We start from the raw sequence: 24820 nt of genomic DNA on the forward strand, positions 1-24820 counted from the left end.
TTACTGGTTGCTAAACAGCATTTAAATTCCTTCTTTTCCTCACATCTTTTTCTCCATCTCTCACCTCCAGAATCCCTTTTCTCTTTCAGTAATGAGATTGAATTTCAGCTAAGATCATCCCCTCAGATAAAGACTATGTTTCCCAGCCTCCCTTGCAACTAGGTCATGTGTATACTATCCAGGAGATGTGAGGGGTAAGTGCTGTGACACCCTGTGCTGGATAGCTTTAGTGTCAACTTGACACACCTGGGTTGAGGGAGCCTCAATCGGGAAATTGCCTCTATTGGACTGGCCTGTGGCCATGTCTGAAGGGCATCTTCTTGATGAGTGATGTGGGAGGGCCCAGCCCATTGTGGGTGGTGCCACCCCTGGGCAGGTGGGCCTGTGTTGCATAAGAAAGCAGGCTGAGAAGGGGCCAGGAGAGCAAGCCAGTAAGCAGCGTTCCTCCATGGCCTGTGCTCCAGCTCCAGCCTCCAGGTTCCTGCCCTGAGTTCCTACCTTGGGCTCCCTGATGAACTGCGTGCAACCTGGGAGATGTAAGACAAATAAACCCTTTCCTCCCCAAGTTGGTACTGGTCAGAGTGTTTTGTCACAGCAGTGAAGAACAGACTAGGACACACCCTTTCAAGGAAGCTGCTTTGTTCTTAAGTTTCTCTTTGCCCTTATTGTGGACTGAAATGTGGGCTACCTATGCTATAGAGAATGAGCAAAGTAATACGAAAGACCCCCAAATAACAGAGGACGCCCATCCCAGACTCAGATTGCCTACCTACACTGATACTACTATATTGCATAAAAACAGAAGCATTTGATTTGAGTCATTGTTTTCCTCTCTTTTCAAAATAAAATATCATGAAAGATGGCTAGGGTATATCAGGAAGCAGAGTGAAAGACAGGAGAAAGACAATGAGAACTCTCTTTTCTATCCCTAAAGATGTTCTTTTCTTATCCTTGGTCAGAGAAACTTCTTATTGTGGAGGGTAGTGGTTAAGGCAGACTCACAACTGTTCAAAGGTTGCGAATGAAGACTGAGTGCTCAGCTGTAGATGAACACCTATATCACCGCCCCCCACCCCGCTCAGGGAACTTCACCAGAGGGGGCAGAAGAGATTTAAGAGGTGGGAAAGAATGCTGTAAAATTGCTCTCCCCTGGATGTGATATGGTTTTTGTGCACATGAATTCACAGTAGCAGTGGTTATCTACACAACACCCACACAAGATCAAGCCAGTAAAAATATTCCAACAAGGAGGGAGAAGGGACTCCTGAGGCCCCACCCATAACTGAGGATCTGCTGGTAGTTTGATGGCTGCTGGGATGTGGGGTGGAGAGTCACTTTTCTTTGGGGGGGGGTGGAACGGTCATTGGTAGGTTTCCCATGTGCCAGTGGATGACTATACACCCATTTGCATATGAGCACTGGACTCACTAAGTTACGGGGGAAGAAAGAATAGGAAGTTGGGAGGGAGTTGTGTTGGGGGGAACCCACAGGGAGTTGGGGGGATAAGTATAATCAAGATTCATTGTATTCATGCATGAAAATTTCAAAGAATAAAAATGAGAATTCTCATCTACAGAAAAGAAATGAAAGCCTTCGTATAGACTTAGAGTATAACACGCTTTTGTATAAGTTGATAGACTAAAAGAAGAGCTTTAAGCTGAGTTTGGGACAGATATGGGAAACAATGGATAAAAGGTAAGTAAAGTAAAATTCTTTAAATAGGATATAGGACGGACGTTATGCCAGATAGACCTACTTGAAAGGCCCTGATCTGCTAGAGTGGGCATATCTTGACAGGCCTATTGTTATTGTAGCTCTCAGGACTGACAGCTGGGTAAAGTTGATGATTACTTTTTCTTCTGGTAGCATGCATGGCACCTTCCAGACTACGAAGGCTAGCCAGCAGAGATGAAGCATTGGGGTCAGTTCCAGCTGGATTTCTTCTTGCTTGCTCTACTACTCATATGTATATATAGTGTCTTCAACATCCATCTGGCCATCAAGTTCTAGCAGGTACAGCAAAGGCAAAAGCCAGTATTCTTTGAGGGTTTATGGGACTCCTGGTCAGCAGCTTCAAAAAAGCCCGTCTTATCTGCACTTGCACCGTCCTTTACTACCTCTCACCTGTATATATATATATATATATATATATATATACTGGGCCTAAACTGTTTCCCCAAATGCTTTTGGATGTGGGTCTACCCCTTGAAGTCTGGTCAACCTATCAGGTGACATGTCAATAAGGAAAACTGACTCTCCTTCTCCCAGCAGCTGTCAGTTGTCAAACGCTCCACAAGTAGGGCTGGGGCCTCTTGCCCAGATTCCCCTGTCCATGCTGGAGTTCTGTCTGAATTGGGTTTGTACAGGTCTTTTGAACACTGGGTTCATATGTGCAGCTACCCTGTGGTGTCTAGACAACATAGTTCCATAAAGGAGGACTTTTGACGGAGTAGGAACTGTCCAACATTGGAGCAAGAGAGAGTAAAGAAGCCATAGGAGAGTAAATCTGGCTGCAAGGCTCAGGCTCCCTGTATCTGCATAGCCTCAAATCTAGCTTTGCTTGAAATCTTTTTCCCTGAAATCTTTTTTATTTCCGTCTACTGCCAAGACACTCCTCATATCCTGCCTTCATTTGCAAAAACTCCTTCTCACTGGCCCCTTTCTCAGCAGTTCCCTGAGCCAGTGTGACAAATGTTACTACCAAATCTGTTTTCTTTCCTGCTGTTCAGATTCTGTTTCTCCCACTCTTGCCTCAGCTTCTCTTCAGCTTCCAGCCTCCCCGTGGCTCTGCGCCTGCTTACCACTTTTCCCTGCCCTTCCTGCAACCTCCACCCCACATGCCTTCCTCTGGCCCTCTCACAACCTCTTGCAGTTTTAACCATCAACTTCAGGGTCTCAGAACTTCAGGTCAGTAGCCTATGTCATCCTTCCCTGCAGACATTCCTACCCATTCACATCAGCCCAGCTCCTATTCCAGCTGCAAAGAAAGCCATTTCCTAGCTTCTTAGCTGTGATGACTGGTTTTAATGTCAACTTGACACAAATTAGAAACACCTAAATAGGGAGCCTAGGTTTTGGAATTGTCCTAACTGGTATGGGGTGACCCATCTGAAATGTGGTCAGTATCTTCTGGTAGAGCCTAGATAAAAAGGGGCCTGGCAGAAGCAAGATAATTTGCCTTTGGCTCCTTTTGCCTTCTCTCTTATGGCCTAGTGAATTTATCTGGTTGCTGCTGCTGCTGCTGCTGATCCCCTTGCTGACACCAGAACCAGCATTTCTATGCCTCCATCACTGATGGAGGACCAGAGTCTCTCCAGGAACCCTTCAGATTTTCAGTGCTAGATGTGAACGGCTGAGGTACTCAGTCTTGTGGACTGAGCAACTTTGGGGTTCTTGGCCTAAGTGTGAGGCAGCCGTTGTGGGACTGCTCTGGCTGCTAAGGCACCCAGTTTCAAGGACCAAGAAGCTACCAAGTTCTCAGCTTCTCAGGTGTGATTTCAAAGTAAGTTGATTAATCCCATATATACATATATATGTATATATATATATTTTCACTCTATCAGTTCTGTTCCTTTAGGGAATCCTAACTAATACATTAGCTCTGATAACTGCATGCTGCATGTTGTTATCCCCCAGAGTATACAAAAGTGTTGCTTGTACTGTACTCCTTCCTGTCCTTATTACCTCTAGGGCTTTATACTGTTTGTTCTGGAAGAATATGATTTCATTACTATCAGATTATTTTTGTTCCTTGTGAAGCACGTATTGGTGTTACCTTGGGGTACTGCATAAATAATACAAATCTAGCAATGCTTCTCTGATGAGAGGGCTTAAGTCCAACCAGTTTGTTCAAAAGATCCTTGATTTTGTCTCAGTGCCTAGAAGAAAGTCACGTTTGTCGAGAAAAGGGAGATTAATCTAAAGGAGGAAGGTGTGATGTTCTTTTGTCCTCAGCCATGTTCATGGGGAAAACATGTATGTGAATGAATGAGAAACTGAGTGAGCATTATGGTTAGTTCAGCATAAACTCTTCATTAGTTGTCGTCTTCAAGGAAGAATCCTGTCTTTATACAAAGCACAGTTCGCATCACCACCTATGAGCCTCATTCATGCCAGTCTTACCTAGAAAATTCGTATGTAAGTGCCTCACTCTGGGTGAAAATGCACACTGCAGAATAAGGATTAATGTCAGATGAGATCTATATACAAAAATGCGCAGACCAGAATGAAGACTGGTAAGCTAGTGCTTATGTCTTTAAGAATATGATTTAAATAGTTTCTGAATCCTAAATTTTCTTCAGAATAAAAAAAACCAGAATACCTATCATTTATTTATATACACTTGTTATTTTCACAAAATATAGAATTTGAATTTCAAAGAAAATTTTATCCCTTTTGACATTTCTTTTTAAGACGTGAAAAAAAAAACTTTTGATCTTCAACATTGAACTTTTATTTTCAACAAGAATCAGGAACTGTCAAAGACAAACTGTTTTCTATCATACAAATAACTTGATCATGGATAATAAAATCACAAACCTCAAAGCATAACTAACCAGACAAATGGTTCTACATTGTTTGAGCCAGATAATGAATGGCTCACAAGTGATGGATTATGAATTCCAAAATGATTTCCCTTCAGAATATAACAGAAATATGACTGAAAAAGCAGATTTAAAATACAAAGTAGAACCAACACAGAACTATCACCTCAATTTTTAACATATAAACGTATAAATTCTATGAGAACCACTTGAGAGAAAACCATTTTGAATCAAAAGCATCATGTTGTTAACACAAGGAAGTTGGATGTTGCAGGATGAAAGATATTATCTGCCTTATTTCATCTCTTGTCCCCAACTGTAGAAAAATCATAGCCTATGTCTACCAACCACTATCTCCAGCCAGTGACCTAGAGGCATGCCTATCAACCATGCCCATTCTGTGGAATTCTTAATCGTCTTGTCTTGGTCTTAGCTGTCTAACAAGAGAGTCATTACGGAAGAAAAAAATAAGCTATTGATAAGGTTTCTGCATTACCAGTAGGACTTAAAAGAACGCAGGTTATGTCAAAGCATAGTCCATCCTACTGAGGTAAGGAACAGCAGTGAGTTTGTTAAAATGCCAATAACAACAAATTCCAAGGAGGCATGGTGAACTATGGTGTAGCAAAATTCTGGAGACTGACAGTTTGATATGTATTCTTGAGCCATTGAACTACATTACTTCGTAGTGCACACAATACTTTCATTAAGTATATATAATGCCATACTTCTAGTAGCCTGCCTGTGCCTCATCTCCCACCACTCCTTTCTCCTCTCTCTACACTCCAGCTCTGCTAGGCATTTCTCAGGATGCATCGTGCCTGTTCCTGACTTACGAGTATTCACACCTGCTCTTCCCTCTGCCTAGGCTCTCCTCCCTCTCACCAGGGTAATTCTACTTATGGAAAAGTTTCTGTTAAATGCAATTTCCCCTACTATTGTGTCACAGGAATTTTCAGGATTCCTTCAATATACTCACTAAGTTGTAGTCCTTACTACAATGTATTCGCAGCTGGCTTTGGTTGTAATATATGACAGTTAAATTCTGAAGTCCAAGAGAAGAGGGATCCTATCATTTGGGGTTCTCCAAACATATTGTAGGAATAACTAAGTCAATGTTTGAATCAATAAAGGATTCTCTTGGGAAATAGTGTGTTATTCTGAACACTATTCAAATCCTACTGCTACACAACAGAGACTAATGATTGGTATTCAAAAGGGGGAACTCTTTTTAGTATATTCTTGCTTGACTGTACTTACCTCCTGGATCCAGATGAAAGCCTCATGGTTTTCCTTGAGGACATTTGGGTGATCAGGAAAGTGATCAGGAAAAAAATTCATGCTGGAATTTAGGACAACACAGAACCTATATACCTTGCCCCATCTGCTTGAATGATGGGAAGGAAAGAAGGTCTCCATTAACATTTAGCAGCCCACAATGGACACCTCGTGGACCATGGCAGAGAAAAATCTCACACAGACTACAACCAAATGCCATATGGCAGAGGATCTTCATGAGCCCTGGAAAGATTCAAAGAGATCTAGATATTATAATTTGGTCTCATATAAATTGTGCTAATTGTTTTAACCTAACACAATAAAGAGTCATTGGAGTATAGTGATTTCAAGAAAGGCCATTGTATTAGTTATTTTGTTGTGATAAGACACTCTGACCAAGAGCAACTTAGGAAGAAATATTTTACTTTGCCTTATGGTTCCAGAGGGATAGAGTTAATGGTGGGAAAGGCATGGCAGCAGGCAGCAACCTGGTTGGTGACATCTCAACCCCACACAGGAAGCAGAAGAGGCAAGCAGAAAATAGGGTAAGGCTATAAACCATCAAAGCCCACCCCAGTGACATATTTCCTTCAGCAAGGCTGCAGTTCCTAAAGGTTCCATAACTTCCCCAAACAGAGCCACCAACTGAAGACCAAGAGCTCAAATACATTAATCTGTCAGGGACATTTCTCAGACCACAACAACCATCAATGTGGGTCTGGAGAAGAGAGACTAAGTAACATTGCAGATGTAAGAGAAAGTGCCACCATTGTTGGAACATATTTGATCTGCTGTGTGTGATACATTAGGAAAGAATTACTCACTGAGCCCTGGATCCTCATTGGTGTTCCACAGACACCAATGAACTGGAGAACTATTTCACATGTGTCCTCCTTGGGGAGTCATAACGTATGCAGGACATAGAAAGTTTGAGAAATTCTGAGCAAAGAAGGTTCTTCAACTCAGTTCATAATGAACACTTATTTTGAGAAACAGATGTGTGTCAATCAGGACAGTTTTAGTGTAGCTGCTGTATCAAATAACTTGCAAACCTCAGTGACTTGAAATAGTGAGGGATAATGGGATAATGTACAATGTGAAGACCCTTGTCACATAGTCCTCACTCCGAGAGCCAAGCTGTCAGAGCTGTGGATGTTTTCCCAAGTAAATATTCCAGCCTCAGAATGACTCTACTTTGGAACTGAGCTGATAACTTACTGGACAGAACTAGGCATACAGCCCCTCCCAACCATGAGGACTAAGGAAGTACTTTCCTATCATGTTCCTGGAAGGTAGGCAGTCAGAAATGATGGATTGCACTTCAAACAGCTAATCCTGTTCATTCAACCGAACACTAATATTCATTGAAATATAGTTGGGACGAACTGCTTGCCTGTGGCTTTAAACTCAAGAATTGATATAAGAATTCAAGAATTTTTAGCATCTGTACTGAAGTTGAATGATCATACACACTCAGAAACAAGAGCTGGAAGGCTGATTTTTGTGTAACATTTGCCTGAGTTAGGTGTTACAAAGATTTCCTTTAGAAGATTTTATAAAAAACAATCTCTGTTCCTATTCACTTAAGGTTTCCAGTGGAATTCCTACAACAGATAAAATAATTTTCTAACCAGTTGATTCTTTTTTCATATAGAAATGCTGTACAACAGAAAAATGGGTACCTTCAAATCAGCCTCTTTCTATCTACTGGAGCAAGGTATTCCATAAAGGCCCATTTACAATGTCTTCTTCACAGTGTACAAAAAAATAATATCATGATACATCTTGAAATAACAAAAAATCTTGAAATTACAGCAATAAAGTTGACATGGAATTCATCTAAACAGAAGAAATTAAATGTATTCTGTGCTACTATAAAAAGTAATTTTGGTAAAGCCTGTTGAATCAAATTCTTTACTGCTTTGACATCTTGGTGGCCAAACTTACAAAATGGTAAAGCACAAGAGTTTGTGGTGATACTTTGAGTTATTGAGTACTAAGCACAATGAAGGTGCTTGTTAGTGGTAATTCTAGAGTCCTTAATTCATTATTTCTGTGAGAAATACAGATTGTTAAATTCCTGTCATTTCCTCGGCCACCTCTTAGCACCTCTCTTGGTCTTCCATAACTATTTCCTTTATACTAACACAGGTAAATTATCTAATGTATGTAAAATGCTTTGAACAATGCTTGACTTATAGTAGTCACCAAGTCTTTGTTATTTTACATTTTACAAGTGATGCTCATACCCTACAGAGATTCTGAAGTATGATTTTCTTCAATTAAATTCAAGCAGTTCAATCAAATGCTCCCAGAGGGGAGAGAGTTTACTCTCCAAAACAACTTCTTTAATATGGTTTCCTTATTTAGGACAGAAAAGGAAAATGTCCTTACAAGTGGCCAAAGTGATCAAAAGTATTTGCATACATATCTAGATAAATGTTCCCAAGCTATTTCCTGAAATGGTAAATACTGAGAACAAATCAAAAGAAAATTTAGTAATTATACTACAAAGCAGGACGAATTACAACAGCCCTGTTGCCAGGCCTGGGAAGCAGAAGCAAGTGGATCTCTGTGAGCTCAAAGTCAGTCTGGTCTACATAGTGAATTCCAGGCCAGCCAAGTGTACACAGTGAGACCCTATCTCTACAACAAAAACAAAAAATAAATCAGCACACTGCATTGCCTGTCTCCACACTGCATTACCACCAGACTAAGGTAAATTCACTTCAGTATCATTAAAGTGTTTCAGTATATACTTTATTCTTATAATAATGAATCCGATATGTTCTAATCATCTCTGGTTTCTCATACATCATCCATACATCATTCATTCCATTCACTTAAAGCATCATCTTCACGTCCAGGTATTTCTGTTGGTGACTGGTCAAGAGACGTCAAGTTTTTGTACCTCATAGAACCCGGTTCAGAATGTACCTCAGTAGTACAGGCTTTCACTTCCCAGAAAGACTTCACTGCCGCCCTGATGAAAACAAAAACAAAAACAAAAACAAAAACAGAGGGCATAATATGAAATGAAAGCAAGGCTAAATGAAGTGCATGTCTAAATTCCCATTATATAGAAGTGCCTTTTATTCACAACTCAAATCGACTTGGGAATAAGCCAGCAGCACTGTGATAGATAAACCCTGGGATTTTCCAGGGCAAAAATACACATAGAAACATATTTGCATATAAGTGAATTGGGGCATTCATAACAATAACCAAGTTTTAAATATGTGAGAACTACAATTAGGTAACACAAATATTCAAACTATTCTTTTTTTTTAAAACAATTGCCTTGTAAAACTCATATCTAAAGTCTCTCTCATGGCTGGGAAGCAAGACATGAAATTGTTTTTAAAGGCCTCCACATATGAGATGGAATATCTTGAAAGAAGATAGCTACAGAAGAAGGTAGGAATTCGTCAGTCTTAAAGCACACAGAGGAGACATGGTGGGCAGGGTTCTGCACTTCACAGAAAGGCAGAGGGGAACTGAGGGGGTGTGTCAATCAAAGGTGACAATGCATCCCAGTCATTTACCTACCAATTTATGATGATGAAGATCAATACGAAAATCACAAATACACAGATAATGACTCCTATGGTCAACACAAAAACTAGGACTGCATCAGTGTCTGGTCGGCTTGATCTCATCTGCAATTCTAAACATTTAGAAATACCCAATGATTATTTCTACTAGAAAAAGAAAGGAAATGGCTATCTACATGGAACAGTCCTGTAAAAGTTATTTTGTGGGCAATTTTTACTTCTGTGAGATAAACGGGTAGAATTGCTGGTAACAGGGTATGGTGTACTTAGTTTCCTGACAAACTAGGAAGCCTTTCTCAACTGAGGTCCTGGCTTCATGGCTTGAATTTCTCCCAGAGTTTGACATGCCTATTCGTTTTCCAAGTGACTTATTTTGGTAAGCTGAAGTTTTTTAATTTAGATGAAGTCTGATTTATTCAATGTTTCTTTTTATGGCGATTGTTCTGTGAGTCATGTCTAAGAAGACTTTGCCCATTACTGAATCATGCAGGCTTTCTCCCATGCCTCCTCCTTAAAGCTTCATGGACTTAGCTTTTATGTTTAGGAGTATGATGTATCTCTGTTTTTTAATATGACATAAGATTGGGGCTCAGTGTTCTCCATACAAATATCCATACACCACTCTAAAGTCAGAGTCTTTCTGCAAACAAGGCCATTAAAGAGGCAAAGCTGGTCTATAGCATGTGTGACAGCATCACCACCTGCTGAAAAGACAGTCTATATCAGCATTATATTTGTGAATTGCATAGCTTTGCTGTGGTTCTTATGAGCCCCAAATTCTAAATCACACAAAAGATATCCACAAAGAAGAAAGAACACAGAGACCATCTGGCCTAAACACTGTATTACACACGTGAGTAAAACAAGGGTTGGGGAGGTTTAATGATTTGAGAAATCTATATTTTGGTTATTTTAATATTTTAACTTTGATAACTGTCATAGATTTTTCAACTTGTCACAAACCTAGACAGGCCTGGAAAGAGGCTGGAACCTCAACTGAGGAATTTCCTCCACTAGATTGACCTGTGGACATGTCTGTGGGGCACTGTCTTGATCATTAATTTATATAAGAGGGCCCAGTCCACTGTGGGTGGTACCATCCCTAGGCAGGTGGATCTGAGAGGTATGAAAAAATAGTAGCTGAGTAAGCCAGGGGAAGCAAGCCAGTAAACAACATTCTTCCATGGTCTCTGCTTCAGGTCCTGCCTCTAGGTTCCTGCCTTGAGCTCTTACCTTGGCTTTTCTTGATGATGGACTGTAAGCTGTAAGATAAAATAAACCCTTTCCTCCTCAAGTTGCTTTTGCTCATGGTGTTTATCACAGCTACAGAAAGCAAACTAAGATAATATTACTCTGGGTGGTACTGGCTAGGCAATCTCAATTGCTTATTTTTCTGGACTTTTCCCTATTCTCTATGCCATGGATCATAAATCGTTGTTTTTCTTAGAAAGTTCTATAGTATAAGTGCAGTTTAGTGATCTCACTTGGAATGGTCCTAAGTACAATTGAGAGATTGCATTATATTTGTTCTCCATTACTGTCAGATGTTTTAATCTTTTATTTTGAAAAAATTTCAGATGTGTAAACATGATAGATTTTTTAAACAATCTTTAAGACTAAATTCTTGAAAGAAATGAAAATTTTATTTCAATTTATTGACTATCATACAACATTAGGCAAGAGAGGGTAGAGAGTGGGGGGTATAGAAATTTCAGTTCATTTGAACTAATAGTCTTCTTGCAAAGAATGAATAGAATTCTATCTAATTTTTTAAGAGAGCTGAATTTCCCATTAAGATTTTATAATAAAAATGGACTGAATTTCAATAGCCTTACTTTTTAGATAAATATAGCTTATATGAATGTTAGTTTCCTAGGGCTACCAAAACAAAGTACCATAAATGGTGACTTAGCAGCATCAGAGATTTGCTTTGTATTCTAGACAATGTAAGGAAAAAAATGTGTTGGTAGGGCCCTGTGAATCTTCTGAAGGCTCTAGGAGAGGACTTTGGTGCCTCTTCTGTTTCTGGTAATGCCAGTCTAGAGCTGAACTCCAATTTCCAACCTTGGTCTCTGGTTTCAGGTGCCTGTCTCCTCTCTGTCTCTCTTGTCCTTCATATGGCTTTCATGTGGCATTATTTTTGCCCCTCCCCTCCCTCTTCCTCCTCCTCTTCCTTCGTTCCTCCTTTTCCTTTTTTTTCTTTTCTCCCTCCTCTCTGTCTTCTCTCTTCCTCCCTCCCTCCCTCTCCCGTTCTTTCCCTCTCTTTCTTCTTCCATTTCTCTCCCTTTCTCACTCCTATGTCCAAGTTTCCCTCTTCTTAAAAGGACTCCAGAGTAATCTCATCTTAATTACCTCTACAATGATCCTTTTTCCAAATATGGCCACATTCTAAGTACTGAGCAGTTAGGCCTTCAAAGTACTCTTTTGGGCACACAATTAAACCTGAAATAATGCCTAATTATGAAAGACAATGATTATGAGTGAATGATATAGAAAGGAACAGATGGGAATTTTTACTAACTATAATGACCCTAAAATACTTCAGTTACATATTTGTTTCATTCCTGTAATACAATGTATGGATATTTCTAACCAAAATATCTGTTTGAAATCTAAACAGGCAAGAAGGTTTGTTGCACTGGTGTAGCAACTGTTATTTTTATAAGAGATGAGCAGATACTGAAGCATTCTGAAAGCATTTTGTGTTTAATTGTGTGTCCACTGAGAGCAGAGCTACCCTACCATCCCTGGGCTCCTACCAGGGAAAAAGTCAACTCTGTCTTAATACAGGACAGGTATTCTGTATTCTGTGGTCTAGACCTTAGCTTACAGACAAGCAAATGTGTTTCTTTATAACTATGAGAGGAACTGACTACTGAAAACTCTTTACCAGGCAAAAACGAGCCAAACACCTATAGTGTCATAAACTAGGGAAGGTTGAGGCATTTTTTTAAGTTTTTAAGTAAGCTAGTCTTTTCCTGCTTTTCTTATTATGTTCCTTGTTACTGAAATTATCTTTTGATGTTATCCCAACAAAAGAATGCTTATTAGCTTTCAAGACAAAGATTTTTTTTAAGTTGCTAACTAAAAAGCACATCACAGGAAGTTTAGTGAATATAGGACTGGAGAGATGGCTCAGCAGTTAAGAGGACCGGCTGTTCATGTTGAGGTCCTGGATTCTAATCCAGAACCACATGGTGGCTAACAACGGCCTGTGACTTCAGTTCCAGGGGATCTGACACCCTCTTCTGGCCTCTGCCAGAAGTGCACAGCATGGGTACACTTACATATATGTAGGCATAACACTCAAACATGTAAAATAAAAATTAAATTAAAAAAACAAATAATAGATATTTTATTTTTAAAACTTCCCCAAATTGCTTGCACCTTGTTTTCATTTTAATAAAGGGCAGTTTTAATTGGGTGATATCATCAGATTCCAACAGAAGCTCTTTACTTTATGTTCAGAAATAGCTTTAAGAAAGCCACAGAGCCAGACATGGTGGCTCACACCTTTAACCCCAGCACTTAGGGGGCAGAAGCAGGTGGATCTCTTTGAGATGAAGGCCAGCCTGGTCTACATAGTGAGTTGCAGGCCAGCTGGGTTACAGGGACAGCCTGTCTCAAAACAAACAACAAAACAAAACAAAACAAATAAAACCATAGATTCCTTTAATTATCCACCACTTCTGAAAGGTTTACATTCATGGACATTCCTTGGGAAAAAAGGTTCCAGAATATTGAGAGAATTCTCAAAAGAAGTACCAACAAAAATGGCAACATTAAAAATGGCAACTAAACAAAAGGGAAATGTCACAGGTTAATCTGAATGATTAATTCTTCATCTTACAAGAGAAACAATTCTTATATACAAAGTTATATTTGGGGCAAGATCAAGGACTTTAATACTGGATCATCAAAATATTTTTTCAAATGAATAATGTTTAAAGAGAAATGCTCTGACTTCATATTTCTTGATTATATTTTATGTACATTTTTTTGTAAGCAGTCATGACATTCCATTTGTCTGTTTTCACTTTCGTGGTAGAAATAAATGCAATAAGATATTTCCAGTTGAAGGATTAGGTTTTAGGGAACAACTTCACCTGGGAACTTATGCAAAGTCATGTGCCAGCTCTACTGAGCCCTTTTGAATCAGCAGTTCTGGGTCAGGCTGGGTAGAGATCTGTGTTTTAAGAAGGCCTGCAGGTATTTCTTTCTGATGTTTCTCAAAGCAAGTTTGAGATATGAATAAGCATAACATTTCTAGACACTTACCATTTGTTGTGTAGATTGTGAATTTAACAGAAGCTATTATTTCATTATTTTCCAGGGTGTCACACTCGAAAGCCATAGGATGAATTTCTCTTTGTACTTCCAGGATGGCGGAGTCATTTGCAAGTATAACAGGTTGCTATTTAAAAAAAAAAGTATCTGTGTTCTTCACTGGGTTCACTGATAACAGATGAAGACAATCAAAGAGAAGTGACGACTTACCAAATCATTAGCCAGGACAGCAGGTTGGTAGCAGAAGGAAACAATTTGTTTTCCTTAAAAGAGTTGCTCACTGTCTTAGCCTAGTATACAATTAAGTGTGCATATGTATTTCAGAGTCAGATAATTCAGACATCAAATCTCAACCCTACCACTTCCTGCCTGACTATGAACAATACTCTCCTTGCCTCAATTACTTACCTATAAAATGACATAACTACTTATTTGTTAAAAATATACATAGGGTTGTTACATGTAAGAAGACTCTAACACTCAGTTTATATCTGGCCCTTTACTTACTTGATCTGGCTTTAGAAGTTTCCACATATATTTGAAACGATTTACAGGAGATATATGAACACATGCCAGTCTAACACTTTCAAGACTTTCAGAAATTGGTTTACCCCCTGCAAAAGAAGAAAACTTAAACAGGTAAATACCATTGGGTAGAAAATTGCTTTATACACTATACTCCTTTTTAAATCAAATTCTATTGCATCAGAAACCAAGTGCAAGGAGAGGTAACACCATCAGGACAGTGTCATATATACATATACACACATGCATGAATATATTAGGGCTAGGCAAGTTCTTAAAATCGGATTTCTAATTTTTCCAGTTGAATAAACCAATTCAAAGATGTGATGAAATCTACTCAAGACCCCAGAGAGAGTGAACACCAGGCCAAGTTAGAATCCTGGTCTCAAATCCTATTTCTCTACCCAGGGGTAAATAAAATTACGGTAAGGAAACCTTTGCATTGTCAGGGGACCCTTTCTCATATACCACACTACTTTTTGAAAGTCACCCTAAGATATAGAAGACAATTACATCCTGGAAATGTCTAATTTTATCATCCATTTATTATTTTGGGGGGAGGGTGATTATGCCAATTTTAAAATATATTTTTACTGAATTTTTGTACATCTTAATGTATCTGAACCTCTCCCCCATAGCCCACCCATACGAATTTGTCATGTCTGATTGAGTTTGCATGGGTCTTGTGCATGCTGTCACCATTGCTGTAAGTTCATACAAGCAAGGTCCCAGGAGCCTGTAAGACTCAGTCTCCTTATGGTCATGCACCTCAGAGGTGGCTCTCCATTTGTATGCAGAATGAATTGTTAGAGGAGAGGCAAGGTATTCAGCTTAGCCATGTTACTCTGAACCTCAAGATCTGCCAGGAGCATCTAATTTCCTGATTAAGAAATCTTAGAGAAGTTGAAATGTCAGAAAAGCCAATTTTATACAGAGCATCTCTCAGAGTTCCAAATTTAAGGTTTACCAATCTCCAGGTAAACTGCCATGGCCAAACATCAGAAATGTTTCACTACAGCAGGCTCAGACGCAGACCCCAAGTGCAGTGAAGCAGAGTCTTGGGCACCACTGAAAAATGTGAAGCCAAAGCAGGAAGTCCCTCAAAGTTCTTAGTGTCTAAAGAAGGGCAACTTAATTTTTATTACTTCTTTTTATCAGTCTATTGTCTCCTTGTATTCAGTAGTAGACTCATGTTAAAGATAGTTCCCCATGATAAACTCCTTCCCTCAGTCAATATGAGTTCAACTCACAGCCACAATCTACAGGTCCACGGCATTCTTCCACCCGAACAACACACTTGGATTCACCTCCAGGGCATCCATTTGTTAAAATAACTTCTCTAATACCAACACCTTTGGTTAAAGAAATGGGCAAATATTTTAAAAAAGTAACTGGAGAGAGTCTTTACTACCCATCTGTGTTAATAACTTCTTTTTTCAAGAATTTTTTCTTAATTTCATAACCTAATTTCCTAAATTTAAAATGGCAACAGTAAGAGTTTTCATAAGCTTCTCATCCTATTTAGTTCTTAAAACAGTATTTCCTCAAGAGAATTTCATAAGACACTAGTTGCTATGGCTATTACCATCAGAAAAATCTGCGATCACATGAATATTTGAGAATGGCATTAAATCAAATGAAGGGATTGCTTTAATATAAAAGTTTTGGGAAACTTTCAATATGCTAATAATATGCTATTGTACATAGTTTTTCATTGATTTAAAATATCAAAATTTTGCATTTTGATATTTTTGAAATTAGAACTCACTTTTAATTGTGTCATGTCATAAATTGGTAGCATATTTCCTTTCCAGAGTACATAAAATGTGATTTTTACAACCAATAAAATCAGATTTGACAAAATACACAGAATTACACAAATCTATTTGCTCATGGAACTTTTCAGAGTTGGGATTGGAGCTTCTGGAAGAAATTCCAAAATCACATTTTACCATGAATGATGCTTTTTTAGTATTTAGATTTGATAAGGTCTCTGTAGCAAATTAGATTGGATAAACTATTAACTATACCTCTATTTCCAGCTAGATACTGATTTTAGAGCTGCCACATTTTTGTGGCAAAAAATATCAACTCTTTATTGGCTGATCCTTGAGCTTCTCTAAGTCTGTCTTCAGACTGCCACAATGCGGGGAAGACAAGAAATGCCGGGTCAGCGACAATGCTGAATCATGTTCTGTGATAAACTGTAGCAGGCTAGCAAGAGTCCACCCTGAGTTCCTTGTGGGCTAGATTCCCTCTGCTCGTCCCATGAAGATGTTAATCATAAGCCATTCTCAAGGACAGGAAAAGCAGAAGACTACAGGTGGCTTACAAACTCAAGAGTGTGCAAATTACCCAGAGGTCTTTCTAAAATTCAAAGTCTGATTTAGTCTCAAAAAAGTCTGAAATTCTACATTTCTAACAAGTTTCTCAGTGACATGGAGCAGTTGTGCTGTGGATTACACCTTTGAGGTTCACAAGAAATGAACCTTATGAGGTCAAGAGATGGAATGTCAGAATAAATGTGTGATGTACACACAAAAAATCAACAAATTTTTAAAAATGAGTTATATTTGAGGAGGAAGCATAAAAATTTACATCATGCTAATAGTAGAGGTGATAAACTTACCATTGATATCTACCTGATGACTTTATAGCCATACACAGGTGCTAAGGATCAGAGTGCAACCAACTATGACTAGTAATAATCAGATACATACAGATTAGAGATGCATGCAGCAATATCTAAGTGTTATTAGCAAAAACAATGAGTCTTTCTGTATGAAACTGTGTATTTCACTAGTGAAATGGAGATCAACTGTGAACCTAAAAAAATTATAGCCATTTTTGAGGGAGATGTATCTTTGTTCTGGAAACTGTTTTTGAGTATGTTAAAGCTGTAATTAAAAGCTTCTTCTAAAAATAAAATATATTATATATATAATTTTAAAAAAAGATGATGAAAATGGCTTTCATATAGCACCACTTGAATTTCTGAAAGGTACCTAATTTAGAGGCATAGCCTCATTCTGAAATGCATAAATATCTTCCAGACAAGTATCTAACATATTTATTTAATCAATAAGTTCACTGGGATGTGTGTAGGTATGAGATTTTACAAATAGCACCAAAAGTTGCCTAGATATAAAAGATATTCCATTTTACCAGAAAAACATTGTTTTTGGTATTAAGTAATATTTTTACTAGGGCATTTTTCCTTTTCTGTATAGCTGCTATGAACAGATTTTTTAATAGTTTAGATATGAAATATTATGTTTAGGAACTATTTTTTCCTCATAACTTATCATCTGACATATTACATTTGTAGGTTATTTATCTGTTGCCCCTACTAAAATATACTTTCTTCGGGGATAGAGATCTTTGTTAGCTTTGTTCAATTCTGTATTCTCAGCACCCATAATGTTTGACATAAACAAACAAAAAAAGTCATTTTCTAAATGAATATATAATTTCTAAGGCAAGCATTTAAATAAAGGACAACATAAATTACTTGAGTTGTTATAAAAATAATTCTCTATAAAAATTTCTTAAGGAAGCAACAGCAATTAAAAAAATGAAAGAATCTAAGTTAAAACTGAGCAATTAAGGAATATTTTTACTAGGACAATCATAGGAATTTTTATCAAGATTCCCATTATTTTGACTGGCACTACAAAACTAAGGCCAAACCCATATTTTAACCTACAAAAATAATTCCTGCCGGGAGCTGGAAGGAAGGAAGATGTGAAGAGGGTTTTAATTAGGGGTTCAAAAAAGGTTCTAGAAATCCTGGTGATGGTTGTATAACAAAGTGGATGTGCTTAAAACCACTGAATTGTACACCTGAAAGTGGTTAAAGCACTAACTTTTATGTTAGGTATATTTTAACATACACATTAAAAAGCTATCAATTTAGATATAATTTTTGATCAATTATTTCATGCCCCCAAATTCTGATCTAGGTGTGCATGGACCAGAAGATCTAATTATTGTCCCCCCATTTCCTCTCATCAGTATTGATTTTTTCAAAGCAGATTCTACACAATTCACAACTGCGTTTGTGGATTATTTACTGTCTTCTCACCATCCTGTTTTAAGGCAATGGATATCAAAGCCAAGGGACCTCTCACTAAAGATCTCTTTCATTGTCAACTGATTAGAAGTGCAAATTCTTAGGCCTAGTGAGTCAGAAACTCTGGATAGGTACAACAATCTGCTTTAACAAGTCTTCCATGTGTTCAGGGTAGCCTTTAAGAACTAGTGGTCTGTTACTACACATGGAGCCTGAATAAGAGATTTTGCATAAAATCTCTGTTCACAGAATGGTCAAAATAGTCGGGTTGTTTCATCACTATCCCTCCTCATAAAGTTAATGCCTCTTTTCTCCAAGATATGACAGATTAGAGAAACAGAAAACCAATACAGTGTGGGCAAACATTTGTGAGATACACTGGAAGAGTCCTCATCTTTGAGTATCTGTGATGCAGAGGGAATTTTAGTTTAGTGAAGATAGTTTACAGGCAAAACAAATCCTGAAAAGATACCTCTTAAAGCAATTACTTAATGTTGTACATAATTATAGCTATTGGACATAGAACTCAATGAGACATAAAGAAAGTGTACAGATTACAAATAAACAGTTGTCACATAATCTGTTAAAATTATGTGAGTTACTTACCACAAGTGACTGTGCACATTCCAAACTCTACTTCCTTGACTACTGTCCTGTTCTGAACTAAATACAAAGTTTAAAAACATGTTATTTAGTCATATGAAAACTTTTCTAAGGGAAACACATCTTACTTGGGGATGAGAGGTACAAATAATTGTCACTATGGCAACAGATTTTACAAATTGTTTCTATTTAAACCAAGAGCAAAGTTGCTCCTCACACTACCAGTCCCCTTCTTAATCAAGAGACCTAAACTGGTAAAGAAGTTCATTAAATTAGGAAACAACCTTCAAAAGTTTGCCTTTGAACCTGGTCTATAGCTTCCAGCTTTTTTTCAACAGCTAATACACAGTGAATTAAAACTCAACTGAAAATATAATAAAGCACATATACCTATACACAAAGGCCTTCGAATTTTAAAAATCATTTTTTAATGTCCTCTATTTTCTAATGAAAAAGGAAAAGAAAAAAACCCTACAGTATACAACAATTTCTAATGAAAAATAAGTACTTAAATGAAGTGTGTATTAAAATTATAAAAGCTATCAATTGATTTTACTCACTTTCCAGGTTTAAATGGTAAATTTAGATGCTTCAATAATTCATTTCAATACTTTATTCAGCAGAATAATCAAGGATATACAATTATTTCAGAAGCTTAACAGTCATTTCTTTTTTTTTCTTCATTTTTTGTTATTTTGGGGTTTAATTTTGTTTCTATTTTTGAAAAAGATTTATTAATTTTTTTGTATGAATGTTTTGCCTATATGAATGTCTATGTACCACACATGTGCAGTGCCCGTAGATCCCCTGAATCTGGATCCCCTATAACTGGAGTTACAGGTAAGTGGGCAGGTATTAGCTGCCATGTGGGTGCTGGGAACCAAACCTGGATCTTCTGTGAGAGCATTCAGTACACTTAACTGCTGAGTCATCTCTCCAGCTCCTTGTTTCTATTTTTGAGACAATCTTGCTCTCTAACCCAGGTTAGCCTGGAGCTCAGTGATGCTCTTGTCTCAGCTTTCCTAGTGCCAGGATTACAGGTTTGAGTCACCACGCCAGGACATTTGCTTGTTTTCTAAAGATTCTCAAGTTTGTCATGAGTTCCTATGGTGTAACATATAACAGTCTTAAAAACACAGACTAAGACTGTAATCTCCGTTGAAAAAATGGGTTTCTAGAGGATAACTTTTGAATGGGATTGCATCTTCAGGCAACAAATCATATGAGAAAGCACATCAAACTTGAAGTCAAAAGTGTGGTTTGTATACTAATTAACTGAGTTCGAGCAAATCAATTAAATTGTTAGGCCTAGTTAACCCTTTGTAAAAATTTGAGAAAGACTATCTCATGATATAAGAATTAAATAAAATAACATGTGGGAAAGCATTCTATAAATTGTTAGGACTACAGACATGCTTCAGATATAATTGCCTGACAAACTCATTTTCTAGTTACTCATTTTATACACTACTTTCTTCCTATTTTCATTACTGTAAAACCTCAATAATTTCACCAGCCTTTTGTACTGTATTTGCAAGCACCAACTACAGTATTGTAAATGCAGAGTACACATTTGACATATGCAAGTCAATATCAACTTGTTAAATAAGTAATTTGGGCCATCATGATGATCAATTTTGGTTTTTAAAAATATTTTATTTTTTTAAATTTAATGTGTATGAGTGCTTTGCCTGCATGTGTGTATGTGCACCCTTGTCCTGCAATGCCCACAGAGGTTAGAAGAGGGCATTGGATCCCCTGTAACTGGAGTTACAGATGGGTGTTAGCTGCCATGTGGGTGCTGGAAACCGAACCCAGGTCCTCTCCAAGAGCTATCAATGCTCTTAACTGCTGAGCCAACTCTCCAGCCCCAATGATGATCAATTTTGAACTGACATTTTTATAACTGGAATACTTAAATGCTTTCAGTTGACACATTATGGGATAAAAGTTAAAAACCTAAATCCTGAGCATAAAAATCACATATAAGAGAATGAATACCAGGCTACTTTAAAACACAACCTCCTCAAAACCACCAATTGATCTTTGCTACTTAAGGAACATATTCAGTTTATTGTAATTTGAATTTCCACAGAGGTAAAAACAGATTAAGCCAGTTTCTAAAGTTCCTTTCAACTTTAATGTTTTTGATGTACTGAGTGTCCATTGGATCATTTAGTCATTTTTATCAAATGGGAATCCTACAATGGTGGGTCAGAAAAATTATTTGTATCTGGACTTCAATGTGGCATTTATCAAAAATGTCCTTTATATATCAATGTGTAACATGGAAAATAAAGTCTGAATATCAGTAAAACTGGAAGACCCACATATGCTAAATAATCAGCCGGTATCATTGTAGAAGGAATCATGTGTCACATGGCTATGTCTTGGTCAATATTTTATTAATGACCTATAAAAAGAATCTTAATATTTTGCTGACTGAATCCTTCAAAGCCAGGAAGGCAGCAAATATATTTGGTGATAAATTTGGATCAAAAAGTGAAAAGGTGAAGAAAAGCCAAAACTAACAAAATGAAATGCCAGAGAAACCAAAAATTCTATGGGTAAAACTGAAACGTTAACTGTCCAGAAATTCTGATAGGCGAAAGAGTAAGCAGTAAGTAAGCAGTGGGTTCAACAGTGAGTTCCAAAGGAGGCCAGAGTGTACTGGGGACTCCCGGACACTCCTCTGAAGCCTCCACCCTTGCCGATGCAGGTAGTCATTCTGCTACTTGCTCTCAACAGCACTGTGACTGGCAGCACACACCATCAGGGCACAACTGTAATCCTGAAAGTGTCTTTTTTGGGAGAAGGTTTATAAGGTTTGTATTTCGTGACTTTTACTCTTTCTTAAAATAAAGGAAATCATTTTATTACAGTAATGGTAATTGAACCTAGGGTATCACACATGCTAGGCTAGTGTTCCATCCTGAACTACATACTTAGCTCTCTTTTCTTTAAACTTTTTGAGGCAAGAATTCATTAAATTACCCAATCTGGCTTTGAACTCACTTTGGAGTCCAAGCCAGCCTTCAATTTGCAGTGTTCAAATGCCTCAGCCTCTCAAAAACCGGGATTACAGACCTATGCCACCAGGCCCAGGCATAGCTATATTTTTATAGAATGGAATGAAACTGATTTTATACTTCATTATCTAGATCTACTGAATCCTTTTAAAAGCCTAAGAATACATCAATCTAGAATGTTTATATTTTAAAAGGTACACAAGAAATATAAAGTATAGAGGAGTTAATCTAGCATACTATCTGTGCTATTTCATCTTGAAACATTATTTCATTGCTCACCAATTATTCCCAACTATATTATTAAAAGACTAAAATATTAAAATGGAACAATGATTGGAATTGTCTAGAAAGATGGTATAATTGTGAAATGAGCCATAGCTCCCAGGCCCTCTCCTTCTTACTCTGTTTCTGATTTCAATGAACCTAGTTGAGGTTTGAGAATTGTTCTTTTTTCCCTGATAACAGTAAAAAGATGAAAATGGTCAGGGATGAACATTTCACAATTAATAAATAAATCAGAAGATGAACAGATAGATAACAACATGAATGATAATAGTGATACTAATTTTATAAACAAAATCTGCTTGACATCTTAAATGAATATTCAGAATTCTCTGAAAATCAATGAGCAGACACTGCTTCTAAAGATAAAGAGCACACATAGTACAGCTTTCACGAGAAGGGATTTGATTCTAAAATACTTTGTGACAAAAACCTGAGCCATCTTGTTTTTTAAAAAGCAACAGGGACAGTATTCTTTCCTTTGACATGTTTATACATCAAATTCACTTGACGAAATAAGTAGATAAATCATGACAGGAGGTCTGTATGCAGGAACTGAAAGAAGACAGGTGATGTTGAAATGAATAAAACTCATTGAACTAGTCATCCAGTTGGCATTTGTGAATCTAAAAAATGAAATGCTTTGCAATTATGCTGCAAAGAATGTGGGCCTTTAATGCTTTTCTGAAGTATCGTTTTGAAAAAACAAGTGCAAAAAGAACTACAATAACGATAACTAGATTCTAGTAGAGATGTTGACATCTGAAGTCATATTTACATCATGGATGTTGACATCTGAAGTCATATTTACGTCATGGATGTTGACATCTGAAGTCATATTTATATCATGGATGTTGACATCTGAAGTCGTATTTACATCATGGATGCGTTTCAGATGCATGCTAAAAAACTAAGTAACTTAACTTTTGAGTTCGAATGTAAGACACTAAGACTCCATCACCTGGGTTTTGCCTAAATAACACGTATTATTTTACAGCTGGAAGCATCCCTTGACCAGTTTAATACAAAAATTGTTCATTCCAAGGGCAGAATGAGGTTGTAGCTATGAATTGTCTGTTTTTTCCACATTCCCACCATCAAGGAACCTTCAAACTCTAATGCTGCCAAGGCAGGATCCTCCTATTAACCTCAGTCAATTTCTTTCTGATGCTGAGACTTTGTCATTAGAAAATAAAAGAAAGGACGACAGATAAAGCACCCACTCTATATGTACAGATTGAGAAGACACCAAGAAAGTTAGAGATATACAAAGACTCGGCTGGATCTTTCTGGAGGAAGGGAATCACCGTCCTGTAGAAGCCTGACAACTTCCTACTACCTTTTTACTGCCAGCACCTGAGTTACTACTTCTCAATGGAACATGTGCTACAGCTTGTAAGGCAAGCTGAGGGTACCACTCATTCCCTCTTGTATCACACTTCATCTAACAATGCCATTAGTTGGATCCTTTGTCTTCTGCTGTCATGAGTCATTGAAAGTTATACAGAGGACACCACCGGCTGTAAGAGTGCTGAGGTTAGGGGCTGCACCAAGCTTACAGGCCTTCAGGGCAATTTTGTCAGCGTAACGGACGTCTAGACGTGTCACAGTAAAAAGAATCCTGACTTCCCTTGAATTCCCATCTCAAGAACAGGGAAGGAAGAGGACGTTAAATTCATTTTGGAATTTAAAAAATACAAGAAAAGACAACTTGCAATGGGAAGGGAAGATGACTGAACGGGAGTCAAGAAACGATTCCCCATGGCGGGACGCTAGCCTATCCCTTAAAAACATGATTTTCCTCAGCCAAAGTAATAACGTATTTCTTAGCAGTTTCTATACGTGTGCTTTTCTGAAGGCCGGAAGAGGCACTAAACCGGCAGGCTGGGCCGGCACGCAGCGGGCGCACGCTACAGACGGTGGTGCGGCAGTCGGCTGGGAGGAGGCCAGCCGCCCGCCCTCACCTTCCTCCTCGGCCTCAGCCGAGGCGTCGCTCTCTGGCTCCTCGCTGTCGTTCTCCGCCTCTTCGTAGGTCTCGGTGTCGCCCTCGTCCTCGCCCTCGCGGACTCCGCCAGGATCCTGGAGAGCGGTGACATTGGCCCCACGCGAGGGCTGCAGGCCGGCCAGGAGCAGCCAGCCGACGGCCAGCAGAAGCGCGGCGGGGCAGCCCGCGCCCTGGGCGCGCATAGTTCCCGGGCGCACTGCCGCCCAACGCACAGTCGAAGCCCGCGCTCCCCAGGAGAGGCGCGACGGACAGAGGCCGGCGCTCCGCTGAGAAGCCGCGCGCAGGGCAACCATTGACGCGTCACCGCGCGTCACCGGGCCAGGGCCTTGCTGGGGTTCGAGGCCTGGACGGCGGGGCGCGCGTGCCGAGGGGCGGGAACGCGCGGGCCGGGGGACGCGGGGGTGGGGGCATGGGAAACGCATGGCTAGTGGATGGTCTCAGCGCGCTGGGCGGGAGTTCGCCAAGTGAGAGGTGTGGGACGGGCAGGGCACTGGAAACGCGCCCACTTAGGTGGCCTTTTGTGCAAGTTCACTCCCTGAGCACGGCTGTCTATCCTGCGAGTCGCCCTGAGCTCCAGTCTCCTGCCACCTGCTTCTGAGGTCAGCTGCTTGTGTTGGTTGGTTAACCCAGCGGCCTTCCAA

The 24820-nt window shown here is 38.8% G+C and overlaps 1 protein-coding gene across 2 annotated transcripts; it reads right to left on the reverse strand.

Moving 5' to 3' along the window:
- Positions 1 to 8571: 8571 nt before the first annotated feature.
- Positions 8572 to 24361, reverse strand: Spaca1 (sperm acrosome associated 1). Of its 2 annotated transcripts, none has more exons than XM_008831848.2 (7): positions 24139 to 24361; positions 18867 to 18923; positions 15439 to 15540; positions 14171 to 14277; positions 13655 to 13790; positions 9372 to 9489; positions 8572 to 8805 (listed from the first exon to the last, which is right to left on the reverse strand). In XM_008831848.2, exons 1-7 carry the CDS (start codon positions 24359 to 24361, stop codon positions 8649 to 8651), a joined length of 900 nt encoding a protein of 299 aa, XP_008830070.1. In that variant the 3' UTR covers positions 8572 to 8648. The 2 variants fall into 2 exon arrangements, with proteins under 2 accessions (XP_008830070.1, XP_008830069.1); XM_008831847.2 differs by having other exon boundaries at positions 24133 to 24361.
- Between the last annotated feature and the right edge of the window lie 459 nt (positions 24362 to 24820).

Source organism: Nannospalax galili, unplaced genomic scaffold, assembly GCF_000622305.1.
Source record: "Nannospalax galili isolate Female #2095 unplaced genomic scaffold, S.galili_v1.0 scaffold375, whole genome shotgun sequence".
In the NCBI taxonomy this organism is placed as follows: domain Eukaryota; kingdom Metazoa; phylum Chordata; class Mammalia; order Rodentia; family Spalacidae; genus Nannospalax; species Nannospalax galili.